The sequence below is a fragment of the Gobio gobio genome, assembly GCF_949357685.1.
Source record: "Gobio gobio genome assembly, chromosome: 20".
NCBI lineage: Eukaryota > Metazoa > Chordata > Actinopteri > Cypriniformes > Gobionidae > Gobio > Gobio gobio.
In genome coordinates, this window is record NC_137113.1 from 42,064,943 (window position 1) to 42,089,620 (window position 24,678).

General features: G+C 38.3%; 2 protein-coding genes across 8 annotated transcripts in view; one reads left to right on the top strand and one right to left on the bottom strand.

Annotated features, from left to right (window-relative positions):
• The window catches only part of mapta (microtubule-associated protein tau a), a 52,608-nt gene extending 37,467 nt beyond the window's left edge, over window positions 1-15,141 (top strand). For 3 of the 6 annotated variants that reach the window (XM_079845858.1, XM_079845861.1, XM_079845859.1), the window contains 7 exons: window positions 26-285; window positions 1,790-1,882; window positions 3,709-3,801; window positions 8,210-8,291; window positions 8,437-8,543; window positions 9,000-9,144; window positions 12,747-15,141. In XM_079845858.1, coding sequence (XP_079701984.1) covers window positions 26-285; window positions 1,790-1,882; window positions 3,709-3,801; window positions 8,210-8,291; window positions 8,437-8,543; window positions 9,000-9,144; window positions 12,747-12,751 — 785 coding nt within the window. In that variant the 3' untranslated portion in view covers window positions 12,752-15,141. Of the gene's footprint in view, window positions 1-25; window positions 286-1,789; window positions 1,883-3,014; window positions 3,108-3,708; window positions 3,802-8,209; window positions 8,292-8,436; window positions 8,544-8,999; window positions 9,145-12,746 lie in introns of all 6 variants that reach the window. The other 3 variants (XM_079845860.1, XM_079845862.1, XM_079845857.1) reach the window with 2 other exon arrangements.
• A 4,005-nt stretch (window positions 15,142-19,146) lies between these two features.
• The window catches only part of kansl1a (KAT8 regulatory NSL complex subunit 1a), a 37,336-nt gene continuing 31,804 nt past the window's right edge, over window positions 19,147-24,678 (bottom strand). For both annotated transcript variants that reach the window (XM_079845691.1, XM_079845692.1), the window contains exons 10-14: window positions 23,543-23,661; window positions 23,372-23,429; window positions 23,169-23,281; window positions 22,833-23,091; window positions 19,147-20,455 (exon numbers count right to left, since the gene is read on the bottom strand). In XM_079845691.1, coding sequence (XP_079701817.1) covers window positions 20,303-20,455; window positions 22,833-23,091; window positions 23,169-23,281; window positions 23,372-23,429; window positions 23,543-23,661 — 702 coding nt within the window. In that variant the 3' untranslated portion in view covers window positions 19,147-20,302. The remainder of the gene's footprint in view (window positions 20,456-22,832; window positions 23,092-23,168; window positions 23,282-23,371; window positions 23,430-23,542; window positions 23,662-24,678) is intronic.

The window sequence follows — 24,678 nt, forward strand, 5'->3', positions numbered from 1 at the left end:
AACACAACTCTATACTGTTTCCCAGACTCTCCAAAGACCCCGGATACCAGTGGGCACAACAGCCCTGGCACTCCCAAATCCCCTGCCAGTAAAGCGACGGGTGGCAAGCCTCCAAGCACAGGAAATGAAATCAAGAAGATCGCAGTGATTCGCTCGACCCCTAAATCTCCGAAGAACCGTTCACCGACATCGCTGTCCGCCGCTGCCCCCCTCCCTGATCTGAAGAACGTGCGGCCCAAAGTCGGTTCCACTGACAACCTGAAGCACCAGCCTGGAGGCGGCCGGGTAATTCATCTTGAGCTGATTCTCTTCAATGTTCTGTTTGCAGTTGGGTTTGAGATTAGATTTAAATCGGATGTTTCGTTTTTTATAAAAATGGGATATATTTTTGCACTGTGAAAAAAATTCCACATACTTCAACTTCAGCGCATTGTCTGAAGCGCATGGCGCAGCTGCACTTAGGGTGTGTCCGAATCCACTTTTGCTAATTTAATGATGGAAAGAACTGCCTGCTACCTAGTCTCTTAATGAGTCATGGGTGTGTTTTGGGCATAACGTGCAATAAACCAATCAGAGTCTCATCTCCCATTCCCTTTAAAAGCCAGTTGCGCTTGCACAATGGCGGATTGCTATTTACATGGCGGTATTTGCGAGCGGAAAGAATGAACCCTTCTCCAGAGAGGAATCTTTTATTTTTAATATTAAAATGTTTTGTGTGCCGCTGCGCGTCCCTGTGTGTGTAATAAGCAGAGTGTACGCGCGTTGTGCACAGCCTATAGGCGCATATTACTAACACGCCCTTTAAATAACACAAAAAATACTGCACTATTGACTTTAGACCAGGTTTTTGTTGGTCAATGGCTAAGTTGCTTTTAGTTCTTCAAAATAGCAACGCGTCAACAATGTGCATTTGCTATTTAAACAACGTGGCGCAGGATGTGAAAATGATAACCGCGTCGGGTTGAAACTAGCAAAAAACACTTGTGTCAGGTGTATGAAACATTTCAACTGAAGTTTTTAATAATCAAATTGGCTCTACTTGTCATTTCAACTTGCATCATATTAATTATGTATAATATTTTTAAAAAAAAGTTTCAATTGTTTATTATGATGAGGTAAAGTAATGAAAAAACATATTGCCATGACGTATTGATCATATCATTTTTCAAGACAATTTGCTGTTAGTGTTTATTGTTAAATAATCTCACAGTTATGTATAAATCTAATTCTGTCATGAAACTCTAGATGGCACAGGCTGATCAGTCCTTTACATGCAATCTGCAAGCAATCGCATCATTACCACATAGCACAAGCTGATTGGCCTCTGCTCATCCTGCAGCCAATGAGATTGCTTGCTCAACACTTAACTAGTCTGGTTCAGTGTTCCTACAGCGGATCAGAAATCCTCTGAAACCCTCTACCTCCCCTAGCTCCACCTGCCTAGATCTGCTACCGGATATGAATGTCTAGTTATGCAGCAGCAGCATATCTTACATGCTCACATCAGCGTGTCTGTGTATCTTTTGACAGTATCTATACTTGTTCAGCAGCAGCAGAAATAATCAACAGCGGCAGCATGTAGCAGATCTAGTCAGCCAAGGCCAAATGTATCAACATTGCCATATTCAATAACACGCTAAAACTATTCCAAGAGTTGTCATGATTGAAATTGAAAATCACTTATATATTACATGATGTTACATCTTTGCATATTGAAAATTAACCTGTTTATTACTCAAATCTACTAAAAACAGTTAAGTCAACTCTCCCAATGTTCTGCCTTTCACAGGTGCAAATTCTTGATCAGAAGGTGGACTTCAGTAATGTGCAGGCAAAATGTGGCTCCAAAGCCAACCTTAGGCATGTACCAGGAGGTGGCAATGTGAGTTACCACGGAATTATTCGAACACACAAGTTTTATTCCTTCATTTATGATCACCAAACAGTATTGGTCAGTGCCTTTCTCTATTTAAGCTTGTTTCTGCCACTGAATACAAATATATATATTATTTCACAATTCTGACTTTTCCTCAGATTTGCAAGTTTATATTTCATATAAAAGTCAGAATTCGCAATAATTAAAAGTTTAAATTATATATATTTTTTTTTTATTCGGTGGCGGAAACAAGCTTCCATAGTAAACTGTCACTACATGGCAAATGTTATTTAAGAATTTTCATATTTCTAAATTATACTACAGTACAGTAAGTGCTATTTTAGTTTAATTGAGATAGGCCTACTATTATGTTTTTTATTAGTATTTTGAATTTATTTTATAATTTGTATATTCTTCATTTTCATTTTGCTTAAAGCTTTGGTATTTTTGTTGTGTTTTATAAAATGTAAAAAAAAAATGTCTATAGTGTTTTATTAAATTTTATTTAAGTTTTAGTAAAATTAGTACATCAATTTAAACATTTCATTTCAGCTAGTTGCCAAGACAACATTTATTGTAAGTTTTTAAAAAATATATATTTAATTTCAGTTCATTTTATGTTCTGGAAATGTTTTAATAGTTATGGTTTTAGTTTCAGTTAATTATAATAACCAAGGTGAGAATTAGGGATGCACCGTTAATGATACCAGTATCGGTATCGGGCCCGATACCAGGCTCATGTAATTGTACTTGTACTCATAAAAATAACCCCGATACCAAAGACCGATACCTCACTGTGCACAGAGACATGAGAAATGAATAAATGTATAGGTATCGGTATCGGCGAGTACCAGAAAAAAAATATCGGTACTCATACTCTGTCCTTAAAAAATGGTATCGTGCAGCCCTAGTGAAAATGTACTAATGTATTATCTTTAAGTCTTTTCATGGTGACATTTCCCAAGAATGGTAACTATCCAGTTGTCCAAACAACCTAAAATGCGTGTCATTATCAAGTCTATTCTGGGAAAGAACTTAAATACTTAATATTATGTCTTTATGCTTCATGATAATCGGGGAACCTTTATCATTTTGATGTTTTTGTTCATGAAAACTTCCAAACGTTTGCTTTAAACAGGTACAAATTCTTGATCAGACGTTGGACTTTAGTAATGTCCCTTCTAAGTGTGGCTCCAAAGACAATATCAAACACACACCTGGAGGTGGCAATGTGAGTTACTATGAGATAAACCATTAACCAGACCCGGTTTACTCCTAAATACACCATCAGTCATTCGTTCCTTACCAATACATTTAACAACCTGCTCCTTTTCCTACTGATGAAAAGAAGTCAACTAATCAAACTCCCAACCATCCCTTACTGACTCGAGATGTTCCTGAGATGTTCCTCATGAAGTTAGAAACACTGTATGACTCCAGATGTTAGTAGTGAAACAGCTCTCAAGGTTCTGTCAGATTTTGGCCTTCAGCAAAAATGGTAATTCTTCTCTTCCTTGATCTCTGCACTCTTTCAGGTCCAAATTCTTGATCAGAAAGTGGACTTCAGTAATGTCCAGTCAAAGTGTGGCTCCAAAGACAATATCAAACATGTACCGGGAGGTGGCAATGTGAGTAACTATGGGTTGAACTCAACACCTTCAGTCTTGGTTCTCCCTGAAGTTATGACCATTTGTGGAAACCTTGGGATTAACAATTGGGACACCCCGTCACAAAGTCCTACGCATTCATGTTAGTTTCCTCTGGTTGCTCTCTGGTCCTGAGCTAAAAAGACGGATAACTCCTTGTCTTCCCCAAACTGTTCACTCTTTCAGGTGCAAATTCTCGATCAGAAGTTGGACTTAAGTACCGTGCAAGCTAGGTGTGGTTCCAAAGATAATATGAAACATGTACCCGGAGGAGGAAAAGTGAGTAAACAGGGGACGCTTTGTTGTTGTCTTGACCAAAAGTAATACTAAAGAGACTTTAATACTAGGGATGCACTGATATTACAATTCTGGCTGATACTAATATGCTGATTATAATATCAGATAAGCGATAAATTGCTTTTATCAAAATGCATTGTATACTAAATAAAAACCGGTCATTTTAAATGTTAAAAGTGAATTTAGGCATCTCAACATTATGATGTACAATAACAAATATGGATATGTATGTTGAGAGAGTGTAACTTATAGTGAGCATTAATTAATGGGTTAGTTCACCCAAAAATGAAATTTCTGTCAATAATTCCTCACCCTCATATCGTTCCAAACCCGTAAGACTTTTGTTCATCTTCAGAACACAATATGAAGATCTTTTTAATGAAATCTGAGAGCTTTCTGTCTCTCCATTGACAGTCTACTACCACTTTCCATCCCCAGAAAGCAGACATTGTGGTGTTTGAGATTCATATTTTGTAAATAAAGTGGTAAATTATGTTTCACTTCACAAAATTGAGGTTAAAGGAACACGCCAACTTTTTGGGACTTTAGCTTATTCACTGTATCCCCCAGAGTAAGATAAGTCCATACATACCAATCTCACGATGTAACTATACACATCACAATTTGTAAATAGGAAAATGTTATTTTGTCACTTATTGAGCAGTAGGCTAGCTGGAGCCATTTACCTCCAGTCTTTGTGCTAAGCTAGGCTAGCGGTCTGACAGAGTTATGGCATGCACGGAGATGAGAATGGTATGTCAACTTATCTAACTCTGGGAGATACAGTCAATAAGCTAAAGTCCCAAAAAGTCGCCGTGTTCCTTTAAACCACTAGAGTCACATGGATTACTTTATGATGTTTTTACTACCTTTCTGGGGCTTGAAAATGGTAGTTGCGCAGCTGTCAATTGAAGGCAGAAAGCTCTCATATTTATTAAAAAAATCTTCATTTATGTTCCGAAGATGAACGAAAGTTTGTAATGACATGAGGGTGAGTAATTAATGACAGAATTTCATTTTTTGGGTGAACTACCCCTTTAAGAAAATCTAAAGGAGCATTCATAATGAAATAGTCATTGTACCAATCTATTGTGTATCCCTATTTTTTTATGAATGCATGGTAAATACTGCTTGGTTTCTTGTCCACTCACCCTTTAAATCTCATAAACAGGATTGTTTGCATGCACTAATTTACGTCAATCAGAATGAATCCAATCCGATTTCAGAGTCTGAAATTTGTGTTTATAAAAACCCTTAATGTTTCAATCCGATTCATATATTTGATTACATGCGCATTACATTTCTTCCAAACAAAACGTTCAGAATCAGAGAAAGCCGCTGCAATAATATCAATGGAGATCATTGTCGTTTTTGCCTTGATGGCATATCTAAAAAAGCTGGCGTTTATGTTACGTTTTTAGCTAATATTTTGTATATATTCAGTCTCCACTGAACAGTTTGTAGGACATGACGCAAGTAAACGTACGTATGCTTACAAGACATAAACACACATTTGTATGACGTAAAACATATGTAACATAAACACTGCACATGTGCGCAAGGTATTTTTGAATCCAAATAGTTGGATTCAGTCGTTTACATGATTATTTTAGATCCAAACCAGCCTTTCCAATCTGATTGATATTTAATTCAGATCAAGCTCATTTGGATTGATTGAGGTGTTTGCATGAAGGCTTCATCTATCAGATTATGAATTATACATTTATTTGGGTGGAGGTAAACGTAGCTACTGCTTTTGTGGTGAGTATTAAATTGCTTAGCTTCAGTGTGTATTTTTCACACTTTCTTTTACAAACCGACTAGAACAAGAACAGCAATTAATTGTGACCCTCGATTCATTTAAGCGTCGACTCAGAAGGACATACTTGCTGTTTTGTGGCATTGACATTCAGAGCGATTACATTTCCCACAAGAAATGTTAAAAAAAGAAACCTCCCTTACTTCAATAAGGTTAAGCATGTAATAAACAAATCTCCATATAATTAGAAGACTTTGATTTTTGACTTTTAGGAAACCCTCTTTCCTTACAAAAACAGATGACCAGACCACCTCTAAAATCCTAACCCTTAATGCCAACTGGCTTGTCATTACGGGCAGTCATTACACTCACTAAAGTACCAGCGAGGGATCCACAGAGATCCTTATGCACTCAAGAGGAGCTGCTCTCCTCTGCTGTTGAAGGCACAGAGGGGTCTTGTTGTAGCGTTCTGGTCAGCCGAGCTTTTCTTTGTGGTGAGCAGTTGGCTCGAGCTAAAGGTTGACCTCACTCTGAAGACACTGAGGCCTTTTTATACAGGAAAAAAACCCCAACAGCTGTGGCTATGAGGTCATTGCTTCTATTTTTGGGAGCAGGAATGGTACACAATTGTACCGTTCTCATGTTGTGTCCTCAATCCATAGTCTAAAATGAAGAGCACTGAAGTACAAATCTTTTTAGAACTGATGATGACCAAATAGATAATTAAAGGGGTTATGAACTGCATTGTTTTATTGTTTTATAATGTTTTGCTGGGGTGCACTTATAACATTGGTATGATTTTTACATCAAACATGGTCATAATTAAGGGCCCTTTCACACTTACCTTGTTTGGTCCAGATTTTCTGACTTTTCAGTTTGGTCCAAATCAAAATTACAGGTGTGAAACCTCCCCCGTACTACGGTGCAGACCAAACAGATGAAATTTGGTCCAACGAAAAGAGGTAGTCTCGCTCCGGATCAAACTGAACAAAGGTTCGGTTCGGTTTCGTTTCTAGTGTGAAAGCATTTTCTGTATGGTTCGGACTTTCAGACCATTTACAGGAAGTTCCTGTTTATGTTTAAATATTATAATGTTATTTTTAAATTTCATCTAGGCTATATTGATTATGAAGGTTAGAAATTATTTTGAACACTTCATTAAGTTTTGTTCTGTAGAAAGCCTTTATTTAAAGTGAATTTCGTTTTGTATAAATTATATCTTAATTTTAATCAACGTTTAATCAGATAATTGCCTGAATTTAATAAATAAGAAGCAAATAGTCTATAGCAGACAACAATCGTGACATGGAGGCGCCGGAGCGATCACTCGCATTGCACATGAACTGGAGCGCGCCTCATAAATAAACCGAAACTCAACAGGCTACTTGCCTCACAGACATGAGAAATATGTATATAGAAAGCTTGAAATGTCCACGAATTGTTTTAAACGAAACAATTCGAAACGAAAAGAAATAGTCAAGCAATGCGCACTGTTCAATTCATTCTTGTCAAAGACGCTGACGTCAGACGCACGTCCGTTTACAAAACAATCAATGTCAAGATGCTGCCCACATAGATGATGACAACAGGACTCGCATAATTGCAATGTGAAACCAAACCAAAACTAACCAAATGTATAAAATGTATCAAAACATGAACTTCGGTTCGGGCCTTGGTGCAGACTTTCAGGTGTGAAAACGCCCTTAGAAATAATAAGCATTTTTCGTAGCCTGATTTTAGCCCTCTGATTTGAACACTTTGTTTGAAGGGAGTCTGCTGTAAGACTTCATCGTAAACACCCTCTAAACGCCCAAACTAATTGTGAAAAGTGTTGATTATAGCATTATATTTAGATCGTGGTATGAAAGGTTGCACTGCAACTCGATTTCTGCACACTTACGAATGCTTGAAACAATGGTCAATGTGAAAGTTGACCATTTAGTCACTGGTTTGATTTACTGACACATAGACAAAGAACATGTGACGGTACATGAATCATTACATATCAGAAATCACTGGTCACAGATCAGGCATTAGAAATAACACGGCTACTTGCATGTTGTGGCATTACTGTCGAGTCCATATCGTAAAAGTCTGTTTGCAAAGCCTGCTCCGAAATTGTACCGAATACAAATAAATAATGCTCAACTTAGACATTCACATTGTTGAAAATAAATAACCACATTCCTTTGAAAGGTAATGTTATTTTTAGTCCAGTGATCCTGTATCTCTTCTCTCCTCGTCATCTCACTAACACGCCAGTGGGCGGGGCCAAAGTTGCAATGATGAAGTAGGTGTTGATTTTCACCTGCAAAGTGCACCTGATGACCTCTTGTATGTCAAAAGCTCAAGGAAAATTTGATTTCTCAGTTCAGGACCCCTTTAATGTTGTGCTTCATCATACTTTGAGGTTAGATTACATTGCTATAAATACTCGCTAAACCACCAAGATGGGGTTGCGTTCAAGGGACTGAAAAGTTTACTGACCAACTGCACTGCCATTTTCTCAAGCTCTTTCTCTTTCTTATGTAAATTAAAGTGTGTTTGGATAGTTTTTAACGAATTTCAATTTTATACAATTGCCTGAGAGAATACTAAAACCCTTGTTTTGTTTTGTTTTGTTTTGAAAAGGTCCAAATCCTCCACAAAAAGATTGACCTGACCAATGTGCAGGCAAAGTGCGGATCGAAAGACAACATTCGTCACAGACCAGGTAACCGTAGACATCCACTTTGGATTGTAGATGCCACAGACAATCGAAGCTCAAGCTTTGGACTTGATTTTCTTAGCGTTTTGAATGCATGTACATAATTAGCCATATCATTTAAGTCACAAGGAATTTCAAATGCCTTTTCAAGGTGGAGGAAACATTGAGATCAGGTCTGAGAAGCTTGATTTCAAGGCTCAGTCAAAGATCGGATCTCTGGACAACATTAAACACGTGGCTGGAGGAGGCAACAGGAGGGTAAGCCGACATGTCCTCTGCTGATGGGAAACAATACTCAAATGATTACCTCAGCTGTAAAACCTACACCCTGAAGTTAAATATGAACATTTATAAATCCTTATCCTTTTACAACCATGCCTGTGGTAATCTGTCTCAGGTGCCCTCTGGGTTTGAATCATTTGGTTCTTTAGGCTTAACGAAATCCCCTGAACTAAGTCTCATCTCATTGCCCTTTGTTTTGATTCCGTGAGCTTCAGAATTTGAAGACGAATGAATGTCTTGCTTATGCTTATACTTGTATTTTAAGAGAAAACATAACATAATTCATCTTTAATTTGAATATTATTTTATTTACATTTGTGTTACCATCGTTTTCCTTTTTGTTGAACCCATATCATTTTGTGTTTCTTTCTGTTTTGGTTGACCATGGTGTTCATTTCACCACCCATTGGCCACCCTGGGGTCCGTCTTTAGAGAGAGAAGGGGAGAGGGGCAGATACGCCCCAAGATGAGGGCTTCCTCACCCCAGACCCCTCTGATACCCCCACCCTCTCATCTGCCAGTATGTCCCCAGAGCCCATCCTCCTCAGCAACCCCCAGATAAAGATTGAGGACTCCAGTAAGTATTCAAAGAGGGGTGCGTGCCACGAAATAGACGAGATATCCACATCAAATTAACCATCGCTGTACTCATATATTTTTATTATATAATATTTGGAGAGCGCTCGTATATGGGGACACATTACTATTAATAGGGATAGTTCACCCTCAAATTAAATTGAAGTCATCATTTACTCACCCTGGTGTTGTTCTAGTGCTGAATTCTTTCTTTTTCAGACCACAAAAGGAGAATATTTCAAAAATGCGAGCACTCATAATGGCAGTGAATAGGGACCAGCATCAAGTTTTTATAAAAATGACGCAAAAGTAGGCTATCCCGTGTGTTCTGGGGGTATACGATTGGGTTTGGTGAGAAATAAAACAAAATGAATGTATTATTTAATGAAAATCCTGACCTTCTTATTGGAATCCATGAAGAACCTTTTCAACTTTTAAATGCACAAAGAGTTCTTCAGATTATTCTTTTAGGAACTGTTCACTGAAAGGTTCTTCTTTGGGGAACAAAAAATGGTTCTTCTATGGCAGGGGTCTCCAAACTCTGTCCTGGAGGGCCACTGTCCTGCAGAGATTGGCCCTGTCCCAAATGGCACACTTCATGTGCACTTTCGGTCTTGTGGACTAAGTCCATGTAGACTTTACGGACAATGGCCGCTGTGTGCGCGTGTCCGTTAAGTCCACGAGACCGCAGAGTGTCCCATTTGTCATTTTAGGTCTCAGAAGGGTGCTCGCGAGCGCCCCCCTTGAGGTCGATATGCGCCCTTACACTGGTCCAACCCCAAATAAACACACCTGAACCAGCTATTCAGTGTCTTGCTAGGCCCTAGTAAGACACTGATCAGCTGGTTCAGGTGTGTTTTATCAGGGTTGGAACTGAACTCTTCAGGACAGTGGCCCTCCAGGACCCAGTTTGGAGACCCCTGTTCTATGGCATCACTGTGAAAACACTGTGGAATTTTTAAGAGTGTTGGCCGTTGGTCTTCTGTGCTCGACTGTGTTCATGAGACTATTAGCGCCTCAGCTCACTCTGACCCGCCCAGAAAAAGCACACAAGTTGTGAGAAATCTAGATGAATAAATACATGACATGAAATAATGCCTAGATGTTAAATATCTCCAGACTGGAACTCCCTTTGTCTAATGACAGAATGACAGAACTGTTTGTTGCGACGAAAACATAGGATATTTTCACCTCAGAAAAGAAAGGACATGGATTATATGTCATGTCGCACTTGAGTTTTTTTCTGGGTGTGTGAGTGAACTGAGGCGCTAGTCGAGCACAGAATACAAACGGCCAAGGTCAGGATTTGCTTTAAATAATATATTAAAGGGATAGTTCACCCTAAAATGAAAATTTTGTCATCATTTACTCACCCTCAAGTTGTTCCAAACCTGTACAAGTTTCTTTGTTCTGCTGAACACAAAAGAAGATATTTTGAAGAATGTTTGTAACCAAGCATATAGAGCAACCATTGACTACCATAGTAGGGGAAACAAATACTATGATAGTCAATGGTTGCTCTATCTGCTTTGTTACAAACATTCTTCAAAATATCTTCTTTTGTCTTTAGTAGAACAAAGAAACTCATACAGGTTTGGAACAACTTGAGGGTGAGTAAATGATGACAAAATTTTAATTTTTGGGTGAACTATCCCTTTAAGGGCCAGATTTAATAAACATGGCAAATTAGTGTGAGAGCGAAATTCCAAAAAAAGATCTTCTGATGACGTGCAAATAAAAAAAAACAGACGCAGCCGGATCATTTCCATAATGACCAACGCAATCTACCAAGAGCAGCGCAAATTGCTTTTTTGGGGCGGTAAATAATGGCGCAAATAGCCGTAAATTGACAAGCGCAAACCTAAATACTCTCTTCCCATAAATTTTGCGACTGAAAGGGAAACTCCTACAAATGCAAATACATTAAGGTCAACCGCAAAAATAACCCTGCCCACGCCTCTTCAGCACTAGTTTTTCACTGCGTGTCTTTAGTAAACCCTGACAGTAGTTTTTTAAGGCCAAAAGAAGGTTTGCACTGGAGCAAGCTGCTTGTAAATCTGGCCCTATTTTTGTGTTATGTTTGTTTTTCACCAAACCCTATCGTATACCCCCAGAACACTTGGAATATACGGTATGTGTCGCATAGGATCATTCTGTGATACTTTTGTGTCTTTTTTAAAAGCTGGATGCTGGTTGCTATTCACTGCCATTATATCAGGGGTGTCCAATCCTGCTCCTGGATGGCCACTGTCCTCCCGACTTTGGACACCCCTGCATTATAGGGATGGGTATTTTTTTTTAAATTCCCCTTTGTGGTTCAAAGAAGGGCAGTGCATTAGAACAACACCAGGGGGAGTAAATGATGACTTGATGAATCACAGTACATTAGTTTTGTTTTACAAGTTTTCTGAAATATAAGGCATTATCTAATATGAATACATTTCTAGAACTGAAATCTGAACATTGGATAAAGCCAGGTTTCAAATTCTTTTCATTTTTTTCTGACAAATGGATATCTCTTTTTATCACTGAAAATACTGTCAACAGTCAGATAAAATCACCATGTTTTTAGGAATAAATTGTTATAAAATGTTATTAACAAACCCCTCTGTAAAAACCTTCAGAATATATAGGTATAAAACGCGAAAGATTTGTGTCTATAAATGCTGCAGAAGTGGAGATTTCTAGCTCTGTGCATGAAGAAATCTCAATACAGATATATATTGTAATTAAAATCTAAAGACACAAATAGATCAAGTGTAAAATGTGTATTTTAGATGTTTGCTTTACATTAATCTGAAAGAAGATAATATCCAGAAGCTAAATAACCCAAAATCTCAAAATTGACCAATGGTTTTGTCTGTAGTGTCTTAAAAAGTCAAATAAACACATGATAAATCCATTTGCAAATAAGAAATCACTTAGTGAATCAATGTGCACATTGGTAGATGAATCAGTAATCAACAAAGGTCAATTATTTCATATAAATGAATTCAAAATAAAAGCCAATTGCTTATAATAAGCTTGCACAAGTATCTTGTGAAATGCATCTTGGGTGCCATCTCCTGGCTCAGAGTGATGGGAAATCAACAGTACAAATGAGCAACTGACCAAAAAATGATTTTTTTTTTAAAAGAAATATTGAAATATATGTGTAGTTTAAATTATGTTTATATTATTTCAAAAATATTTTATTGACTTATTTCCCTATGATTTTGTATGCTGCTTTATCCCTTTTTAACACCATCTTACACACTTTTTATTGTTTGATACATTGATTATATACACATTGGTCACTTGAGTATGTTATTATTTAGCACTTTGATGGTACACTCTGAAATACTTCAGATTTTATAACATCCAAGTCCTGACCTGTAGCTTAACGGCCACTAGAGAGCAACAGTGATGTCAAATGATGGAATACAGGACTTAGATTAGTATTTGCTTCAACTTCTAGGGAGTTTCTAATACGGAATGATCCTGGATGCAGGGTTTTATGGGAGTTTTCACTCTACAATTCCGTGTTAATCTCCATCCAAGAATCCAGCTCACCTCAGGCATTTTATTTGCGCACATTAGTTATCGTACATTTCCTTTCCGCAGATTGAGTCGCACAAACTGTTGTTCCGTGAGCAGGCCAAAGCGCGAACCGACCATGGCGCAGAAATCGTGTCTCTAGATGAGTCGCCACACGGCCTGAGCACCGTCTCCTCTTCTGGCAGCATCAACATGGCAGACCCACCGCAGCTCTCCACCCTCGCCGACCAGGTGTCTGCATCGCTGGCCAAGCAGGGCTTGTGATTGGACCATGACACCACCCACCCAGCCAGCCACGCCCCCCAAACCCCACCCACACGTTCACCTGCCTGATGGTATTCTAACCTCTCTCTGAAAGTCATTTTGTGGCCCAGAAAACAATGCCAAGTAACTTTTGGCTATCACTGTTCGATTTTGTAATACTTCAGATTTGTTACAGGCCAACGAAGCTCTTTTAACTGTGAATCATGTATGAATTTGCCTGCTCACTCGTCCTTTGCTTTAAGGCAGGGACTTTAACAATTGGGAACTTCTTCCAGCCGCCCTCCCTTGACTATATTCAGTAGCACAAAATGTATGCCTTTTCGTTGACCATTTTATATTTTCTTTAGGCATGGTTTTAGGACAGTTCAGACAGAACCCATTTTTACTTTCAGAGAGGATTGTTCTCATTTTTAAATCAGGATCAAATTAGATAGAGATTATGAATAAGTCGCTTAGCGGTGCTTCGAATGAAAACTAGAGCGTTGAATCTTGACTTTGAGAAAGAAAGACCCTTAAAGCCCCACAGTCCATTTCTCAAATGATTTGCAAGGCTTACGCGAAGAAAAACAGGTGCACAACAGCTTTGTGCAGAAGCCGAACGCTTATCGTTCTTTCAATCTGTTGTGCTGTTGATCAGAGATTACACGAGCTTCAGAGCTTATTACAGAGCAGTATTATTCTGCGGATATGGGATGTTTATGATATGAAAACACTTTTTTTTTGTGTGTGCCTACTGGCAGTCTTAAATTATTGCCTCTCCGACTGTTTTTTGGAACATTTAACTTGCATTTATATTTTTAACATAAGCATAAAACAACGTTATGTTGCCGATCTTCAAATTGTAGCTACATGTTTACGCCATTTTGGACACTTTTATTGGCAATGTTTAATAAGTTTCACCTTTTTTAGCATTAATTAATGCAGTAGTCATCATGAAATAAAAATGAACAATACAGCATTTATTAATATAGGTAAATGTTCATTTCTATATATACTAATACCTTTTTTTTTTTTTTTTTTTTTACATTTAATCTATCTACTAACAATAAACAGTTCAAATGAACCTAGATTATAAATTGCTGTAGGCTACAAATTAGTTCATAATGCATCGTTTCATTGATGACGGGTCGCATGTGAGAAATCTCTTGTGGAAAAACACAACCTATGCACCTGTCATTTTTTCCATAATACTGCCAACAGTTCCTCTCTTTTCCTGCTATGAAATTCGATTTTTGAGATGAATTGCCAAAGTGTTGTTCGTCAGGCGCGCACTGTATTGTAAATTTGAACATCTTCACGGAAAACCATCACCCGAGCACAAGCATGCCGTTAAACATTGATCCGTCACGCCTCCTCGTGAACACATTTAGAGCTGTACAATGTTAAGTCGAGGTATTCTATTCTACTGAATGATGATGTAATGACCTTAACCAATCATACGGCGTCAATTCTCTCCCCTGCACTATCGCAGAATGTTTCATGAGCTTTGAACCACTCCACACTATCTTTGCTCCTTGCATGCATTTCATGTGAGTAGCCCGAGATACTGCGTTGCCTCTTACACGCCTACTTACGTGTATCCCGTAATCGCTGATGTGCTTATTAGGAATCTATGTAGATGGTAGTGGAGAAGAGCACTACTCGGACGGCGAGCCCTGATTCTTTGTGTTGGAGAAGGAGCTTTGTAACTACCATTAGATATTTAATGTATGTTTATTGTATGTTTATGACTGTATGTTTATGAGGACTTGAAGAAATAAAAAAGAAAAAAAAAATAAGCAGAGAAGTTCAGAGACCGTGCCTGCAACACTTTAATCTGCATGCTGAGTTTTTATATGGATTGGCGGCACGTTTCTGAACGTTTTCTGACTAGGGTGTTTTTGGAAAGGTGGGCAGAGCTCGGATGTTTTGTTCCGCTTGTGATGTTATGTTGAAGGGGGAAGCGAGTGTTTAGCAGACAGAAGAGGGAAAGAAAGTCAGTCCTTTGGTTTAAATGTCTCACTCTTTAGCACCGGCGACATGGTTCTGAGTGCAGTTTTGCCATCCTGTTGTCATTGACTCCATACACCATTTTTGCAGTTGTACATTTTAGCTTGGGAATTGTGGTTGTCAATATTGTTTGTGTGTTTTATTAATAACTGGTTTACAATTATTCTTGTTGATGTACATGTGCATTTGGAAATAAAGGATATTAAGCAAATGTCTACTTTTTTATTATTATAGCTACTCAAAATACTTTATACAGAATACATCAGAGCACATATTTAATGTTTCATATATAAAATATAATATATTTATATATGGCTCACGCCCTGTAGCCCAAGACTGGTTTCCCACTGAAGCTAAGCAGGGTTGCGCCTGGTCAGTACCTGGATGGGAGACCTCCTGGGAAAACTAGGTAGCTGCTGGAAGAGGTGTTAGTGAGGCCAGCAGGGGGCGCTCACCCTGTGGTCTGTGTGGGTCCTAACGCCCCTGGATAGTGATGGGGACACTATACTGTAACAAGCACCGTCCTTCAGATGAGATGTCAAATTGAGGTCCTGACTCTCTATGGTCATTAAAAATCCCAGGATGTCCTTCGGAAAAAGAGTAGGGGTGTAACCCCGGCATCCTGGCCAAATTTGCTCATTGGCCGCTGTCCATCATGGCCTCCTATTTATCCCAATATAGAGATTGGCTTCATCACTCGGTCTCCTCTCCACCAATCAACTGGTGTGTGGGCGTTCTGGCGCAATATGGCTGTCACATTATCCCATCATCCAGGTGGATGCTGCACATTGGAATCCCCCCCTTCCATGAAAAGCTCTATATAAACGTAACAAATTATTATTATTATTATTAAAAATGTATAGACAAAATGTCCTTTGCAGTGTGAATACTAAATTGCAAATTATTCTTTTTTTTCTCTACCCAGTATTGATCTATACATATTTAAAATAAATAATTATAAATGTACATTTAAATTATTTCCACCCCCCAAAAAAGTCTAGTTATTTTGTCTTTAGTGCAAAGGTGTCGGATAAAAAGTCTTCATATTAGACTCTCACAGAGTATAAATGGATCTGTATACATGAAGAACATTTGATATTTTAGAAACGGGATATATTTGGGGCTTGAATAACAGTTTTAGGCCACTGCTTCCTTGAAAGCTTAACATCTTGTCAAAGATCAGTTTTCAGTAAATGAAGCAATATTATATGATGAACAGATTGAATTTAGGCTTTTATTCACATATAAACATTCATCAACTCACACATCAGGGCTGCGTTCAGCCCCAACAAAACGTTTTTTAAACGGAAACGGTGTTGAGTTGAACATCCTGTTCTGTTGACGCAAGAGTTGCAACTATGGCAGCTGAGAAGGTCATTCTTTGTGTTCTTTTTGAGGAATATTCGGAGCCTGATCAAATCGATATAGATACGTGTTAAATACTGCAAAATACATGCAATCACTGCCCTTGCCGTCCAAAATAAAATACAACACCCCAATCCCATTTAATTAACTTTTTTTTATCTCCTGATAATCAATTCTAATTTATTTAATTTTATTTCTAGTTCTTACTTTTTTAATAGCTTGTATTTTCATTCTCATTTTTATGTAAAGCACTTAATTACCATATATGAAATTTGCCTTGCAATGAAGTTAAAAATATTAATAAATACATCATCATGTTTATATATATACTGTATATATATATATATATATATTAGGGCTGAGCAAATTAAGGCGTTAACGCTGGCGATTAATTTTTTCAGCTTAAGGCATTAAAAATATTTAACGCTAATAACGCAGCGTCCGTTTTTATATCCATTTTTGCTTAGCGTTACATGATCACCACGCTCCTATTCATGTAAATGCTTCCAAGCGCGACAAGACACAAGAGAGCGCGCTGTATGCCAATGTCCTGTCTGTGTGTGTGTGTGTGTGTGTGTGGATGCATCTCATGTCAGCTAATCAAGGGACACTGACACACACACACACACACACACACTCGACGCATAGATAGACTCGCGTCAGTTTCCTGCTCACTTCGAGTTCTCTTTTGCTCTTGAACAAACAATAACACAGAGGATTTTGAGTATTCTCATATTAGAGTCTTAAATTAGTTAAATAACGTCTTAAATGAACTTAAAGAGTTGTGAGGAAATGAGATGCGCGGGACAGCGCGTGAGATCCGCGACTGTTCTTAAAGTGACAGCAGCACTGATGATGCCTGTCATTAATGTTCATCAAAGAACAACGAGAACAGAGAAAATTGTAGCTTTAATGATGATTCATCTATATTTCATTTATTATTTATGCAGTTAAGGAAGGTTTCATAACTATTACATTTCTGTATATATATAACAGGGAAGGCCATGGGTAAATATAACATTTATTATTTTGGGTTTATGTAAAGATTGTTTTAAGTTCACTTAAATTAAAAGTTGTTTTTTAAAGCCTAATAAATGTTGAAATTGGGAGCTTTCAGTTATACAGTAATGTAACGTTATTAATGTTTCATAGAGACTAGTATCAGAGATACTGGCCTTCATTCATAAAAAGATGACAATACAACACATATTTAAAATATGCTGTCTTTAAATTGTTTATACATTAATTTGGAGAGTAACTGAAATTATTACAATATCAAAATATTAAAAACTTAATATATTAAAAACTTGCAATTAATCGCGATTAATTACAGAAAAGAAATGCGATTAATTAGTTAATTTTTTTTAATCGATGCCCAGCACTAATATATATATATATACATTTTTTTTTTTTTTTTACGACAATCATGTCTTCTAATATCTTCAATTGTTGCGTAAACATACTGAGCTGCATTGGACACATTTGTAAACAACTTTACTTGGACCCATTGTGCGAGCTGTCTCTTTAATACCGTGTGGTTTATATACATGTTGCTGCTGATTGGGCTGACATATTTGACACACCCACCAAACGAGATAAAACGCATCTCAAACCCGTTGCACACCGTTTCCAGGAAACATGCCGTTCAACCGGAAACCATAGCAAAACGTTGCACACCGGTTTGAGCTTTGAACGTGCCCCAGTTGTGGTAAACAGAAGAACAATGAGGTTCATTCTCGTGTTACGCATCACTTTGAGCTTCAGAAAGAACCAATGAGGTTCATTCTCGTGTTACGCAGCACTTTGAGCTTCAGAAAGAACCAATGAGATTAATTCTCGTGTTACGCATCACATTTGTGCTTCAGAAAGAACCAATGAGGTTCATTCTCGTGTTATGCAGCACGTTTGAGTTTCAGAAAGAACCAATGAGGTTCATTCTCGTGTTACGCAGCACGTTTGAGCTTCAGAAAGAACCAATGAGGTTCATTCTCGTGTTACGCAGCACATTTGTGCTTCAGAAAGAACCAATGAGGTTCATTCTCGTGTTACGCAGCACGTTTGAGCTTCCGCAAGAACCAATGAGGTTCATTCTCGTATTACGCATCACATTTGTGCTTCAGAAAGAACCAATGAGGTTAATTCTAGTGTTATGCAGCACGTTTGAGCTTCAGAAATAACCAATGAGGTTCATTCTCGTGTTACGCATCACATTTGTGCTCCAGAAAGAACCAAAGAGGTTAATTCTTGTGTTACGCAGCACGTTTGAGCTTCAGAAAGAACCAATGAGGTTCATTCTCGTATTACGCATCACATTTGAGCTTCAGCAAGAACCAATGTTTGTTGTCACGCATCAATTAGGATCAGTTGAGCTTCTGTTAATGTTTGCTGATCAGAATAAAAGCCTAAATTAAATCTGTTCATCATATAGTGATCAAGTCTTATCAAGAAGTTTTCATTGGCCAAGGACCGCCTAGAGGCGATCTGACTGTTTTCAGCTTCATGTCCCTACAATATAGTGGATATATTTTAGAGTCTATGCCAACTTCACATACTTTTGAAAATCCAGCATTTAGTTGTCACAATTGTAAACATGACAGCTTTCTTCTCTCATGAGGGGGTTCGGCATCACGACGGCTGTTTCCAGGTGGACCATAAAAGAACGCGACACATATCTTCCGGAAATCCTGTAGAATTCACCAGATGATGACTTTGAAACTCCTGAAATGATGCCAATTTTGTCCCATACGAAGTAGACATTCATTCAAAGGTTTGTGGCCATAATGGATTCTACTGGCTTCTGTCACGTTGACGCCGTTACATCACAAACAATGAGACGTACAAACTGAATGGAGTTTGATTTGATTTAATGGTACTATTTACAAAAGGGTGTTTTTGTTTTTCTTTTTTCTGCAAATGATTTAACTTCTGAAACAGTCCAAATTACAATGAAACCTGTCTCAAATAGCTATGAAGAGAAACACACCTCAAAGAAATAAAAAAAGACATTGTGATTGTATGAAAAAGAAAGAGACAGGGCCACAACAATAATGTCAAGTTGCATAGCAAGTAGATTTTCGAAGGGGCGACAGTGCTGAGTAAGAACACTAATATGGGGTCACAAACATTGACTAAGTGAAGGAAAAACAGACACCTTGCTAACACAAGATTCCGTAAAACTGCATAACCTGAGAAGGGCAGGTCTGTGTGAAACATCTGGCTCCTTTATGAAGGAATACAAAGTACAATCTCAACAGATGATGTAGAAAGATCCTGGAACATTTAAGGAGCGAAGTGTCAGATCGAAACTAATGTGCACTAAAGGCTTTGTTTTGCAGAGCTTGCCGTTTTTCCATTACATTGTGATACATGATGTCATGAACATTAGCATGCTCCAAATGCTGGTGGGAAATTGTTTTTTTAAAGAAAGAAAGGAAGAAAGAGAAAAGGGGGAGGGTCGAGGAAGAGAACAAGATATTGACGCCCTGTGAAGTGCTTTTTAACTGAGGAGAATATCTCTGCTTGGTGCACGACCATCAACTGAGAATAATGCGGCAAGTATTTTCGACAGGTTTTGGTTTGTCACTTCACAACACAAGCATACATATATAACAAGTCAGCAGAGAGGCACCCTTTGGTCAAGCCCTCTTTAAGTCTGCTACACAGTGCACTACATAGTGTTCACCTGACAGGTTAGAATATCACACTAAGTCCCAATGATATATTTAGCTGACTATGAAAACATTTATGGAAACAACTTTCATACATCTCGTGTACATTTTTCTTTCATTTTTCGCTTTAGACAGGTTTAGCTTTCTATGTTCGGTAATATTCACTAAAAACTGTGAAAATAATTGGCTGATGTTTGAATATCAAACAACAGAAGTCCCGACAGAATCTTTTTTTTTTGTTGTTTTTTTGATTAGTATGAGTTTTTTCTCAATTAATGCCATAGGTGTGGTTTTAAGGTTGTTCCCGTTAGTGGGTGGGCTTTAATCAGTTCGTGGTCACGGCGAGGAAGCGTCACTCTCTGACTCCGCCCTGCAGTGGCCGTCAGCTCCGAGGCCTGTAGGAAAGCTTAGCTGATCCGTGTCCATCTCAGGCTCCACAACTGGGTCCTCAGGCAAAGGAAAACTCCTGAGTTCCCAAGGCGGGACCATCTGGAAAACACGCAGAGTGTTAAGAGCAGCATATGAAACCGAATCAGAGGACAAATCTATTTTCAGCACTTCTCAACAAGGGTCACACCGTTTAATAATCCAGAATCATTTAAGGCTGTTCTTTAGAAAGCAGAATGTAAAATAGAGTATTTCTCACTTTAAATTTGGGATGCACGATAGATCGGTATCGGCTGATATATGTTCATTTTTTATGTTATCGGTATCAGCCCGTTAAGAAAATTCGGCCGATATATTAAAGGGATATTTCACCCAAAAACTAAAATGTGATGTTTTTCTGCTTACCCCCAGGGCATCCAAGATGTAGGTGTCTTTGTGTCTTCAGTAGAACACAAATGAATGACATTGATGTCTTAAAACACGAAACAATCGCGAGAAATTCTGCGAGAAACCGAAACGATCGCGAGAAATTCTGCGAGAAACCGAATGGTATTTTTGCTATTATTTCACCTCATATCAGACAAATGTCATCAGCTCTCCAGACCGCCATAACTTCATGCGAGTAAGGTCAAAATACCAGCGCGATCATAGAAATATACATGTAGATTCCTAATTCGACCCATCCGCACAAGGAACAAATGAGGCATTTATGTATATATCTATGACCACGCTGGTATTTTGACTTTATTCGCAGGAAGTAATGGCGGTCTGGAGAACTGATGACATTCGTCTGATAATAGGTGAAATAATAGCATAAATACTGCTCGTGTCTTAAGACATCAATGTGTCGTCACGAGCCGCAGGGTTTAATTTTAAGTTGTCTGTGCTTGTTTTTTTTACTCTAATAGAATTAGACCATTCACATGCATTATACAACTGACAGACGGAAACGGTTGGAGTTAAAAATCTTCATTTCTTCACTGAAGAAACAAAGACACTTACATCCTGGATGCCTTGGGGGTAAGCAGAAAAACATACAATTTTAGTTTTTGGGTGAACTATCACTTTAAAGCCGATAAATAATATATTGTTTCCTTCATCGCCATGATGTTTTTTAAAGGGGTCATGAATTGAGAAATCAACTTTTCATTCAGCCTTTGATATATAAAAGTTCTTCGTCCCTGTAAGTTTTGGAGCTGAAAACTTCCTTGTTAGTCAAAGAAAAGCTTTTATTGACACCAGGCCAGCAAACAAGAGATCTCAGAATATGTCATCCCTTGACGTCAGCGTGTCAGAGCTCAACAGAAGAATAAGCACACCTGATTCGGTAGCCCCGCGGACCAACTCGTGGAGCTAAACTGATCGAGCTACCGAGTAATAAACATGCTGAAGATAGCAAGATATTGCGCTGTGCCTGGTTGTGGAAGAACACAGTCGCTCCATAAGCTTCCTTCAGATTCTAATATTAGGAATGTGTGGTTGAACTTTATTTTAATGAAGTTCCATCTCACGTGCGCAAGACATTGCACGCTTGTTCACTTCATTTCAATGCAGAATCGTTTGTAAACAAGACACCGGTCCAGACTGGATTTGCAGACATATTGAGATTAAAACAGTGCTGTGCCTTCAATATTGGATCCGACAGGAATGGTGCAACACACTTATGTGAGTAAAACATGTTTTTATATGTGATAGTATTGCATTGTTACAGATCGCTTGATATCTACTGATTATGTTGCAGAAGTTTTGAACATGCGATTTGTCTGCAGTGACGTTTTGCTGATACACGTGCTTGGCTTGTGTGTGTGTTAGTGATGCGCGGTTCGCGGATATATCCACCGATCGGGCAGGTCAAGTAAAAAAAATAACATTCATTCATATTAATTGCGGGTGGATGAGAGATAAATTGTGTTTATTGCAGACATTTTGTGAGCCCTGTGGGCGGATTCCTGTTGCCGTTTCTCCACATTGGAAGTTTTCAAAACAATTCCACACATGTACTGACGGGGGAGCCGAAACTCATTATTATGCAAAACTGTTATCCAATCATAGCAGTGGGCGTTTACTTCCAAGTCAGTGCGGCAGTTTTAGACAACAGTATAAAAAAATTTAAAAAGCCAGTTCATGACACCTTACAATTGCTTGAAATATGATTGATATCACTTCAAAAAGTGCATCATGTGCAAGTCTGTCATATAGGCTAATGAATTAATTAAATAAATAATTAATGGTGAGACTTTTTGTTTTTGTAATCAGGTTCTCAAATTATATTAATTTTAATTTATTTAGATTTATCGGCCAATATATTGGTAATCGGCTTTCCAATATAAATAATTCTCGGTTATCGAAATCAGCCAAATTGTTCATATCGGTGCATCCCTACTTTAAATGCATTTTCTATGGAGAACATTTCTATGATTTAATTTCTGGAGTGATGAGCACAGTTGAAGTGAACAGCTAAAGGACGCGTATATGTTACCTTCTCTTCAAAGGTGCAGTCTGAGGTGGAGCCGCACGTGTCTTCGCTGTACAGCAACCTGTATGTGTCTCTGGTATACGGTGTGTGTGCGTCTCGCGAGCAAGGCGTGTCGGGGCTGGGTGGGCTCAGGGGTGACGTCACGGGGCCGTAGTCCTGCAGGAGGTGGAAGTGACTTGCGTCTGGGGAAGAGGGCTGGGGCGTTGAAGGGTTCGTTCCGACTATTGAAGGTGTCGTCCGCCCGTCCAGAGATTTATACGACCTGAGGGATAACATGGTTAACTATAAACTCAAAATTTAGGAAAAACGTTCTCTGGTAAGATCGAGTAGGACAAGTACCTGCTGCCTCTCCTCTTGGCGGGTGTGAGAGCCGTCCATCGCCAGCGAGAGCGTTCCTGGTCCTCACATGGCAGATGGAGTTGAGAGAACATGGCATCTGAAAGGTCCTCCACCTACACAGAGGAATCATTAGACATCGCTAATAAGGATCGACAATAGCTTGATCTGAAATGCTTGAAGAGAAATAAAGATGGATATTTTACCGGAATGTTATCATCTTCCTCTGCCAGAGGTTGGGCTAAGGTGTCCACTTCCCTCCATCTGAACAACAGAGTGAGTACATTTTTTTAATAGACATTATATTAAATACACAATAGATATTATAATGTAGATTACTCCGCTTAAATGAATAAACAGCAGCATTAGAGACACACCTAGGTGTGAGAATTTCTTTGTACTGAAGTTTCTCCACTCTGGTGGTGGCGGCCACTGACATGGGAATGACGATGTTGTTGATATCAAACGGACTCTCGCCCCTTCTCCTCCGTATGGGCTGTAGAAAAGAACAAAAAGGCAAGTAATAAATGAAAAATGATCATATGAGCTACTCTGTACCTTAAATCCACACTGGCATTTGGTGGCAACACTGGCTCGGCCTGTTGTTTCACAGTTGAAAAGGAAACGGATGAGAGAACAACAACGATTTACTAGAGACGTATGTATACGCTAAACATTCACATCAAAACTGAAGTGTACTTTGGGCTTTAGAAGGGAGCTGCCTATGTAGGCTTACTAATAATGTATCTGCAGAAATCAAATTTAAGATTTTTTAAGGCCTTCTCAAATAAAATTATTATTCTATGTCCATCCAGTACAAACTAACTAATACAATCTCATGCAATTAGTAGTTAAAATACTCAAGGCCTGTTTTATTCAATACATACTATACATATGCACTAAAAATTACACATCACACACACCAATTAGAGGTCAACCGATATTGTATTTTACTGATACAATGATAGGTTATTGTGCTGATACTAGTCAAATCTATATTGAACGTGTTAATGTTCTTAGTTGTTTCTTCCTGTTACACAGTGTCCCAGAAAGAAGCCACAAGATAATACAATATCCAGAAAAAAGATTGTATGCATAATGCAGGACTTCTAATTTCAATTATTAGACGATGGTATTGTTTTCCCAGATGCATGAAAAACAGGTCCAAACTATCTTTTATTCCCCAAGCAATCAGATTTTTTTTAAATTCATCTTCTAGTGTTGACTGATGGCCAGCTGGTCTGGTTATCTTATCATAAATCCTAATTAGATTTATTTGTTTTGAATTGTGTTTGTATAAGCCAATTATGAAATTTTAAATGTCTGTGTGAGTATGCTGCATATGTACTTTCCCTACGGGGAGGGATGTACGGACTGACTGACTAACACAAGCCTGAAAATACACTGGGACTCTTATTTTGAAGGCAGCGGCTATTTACACTCAGTGAAAATAGCATATTTTATTAGTGATAGATGATATTTACACTGTGCAAATAGCTGTAGCTGCTATTTA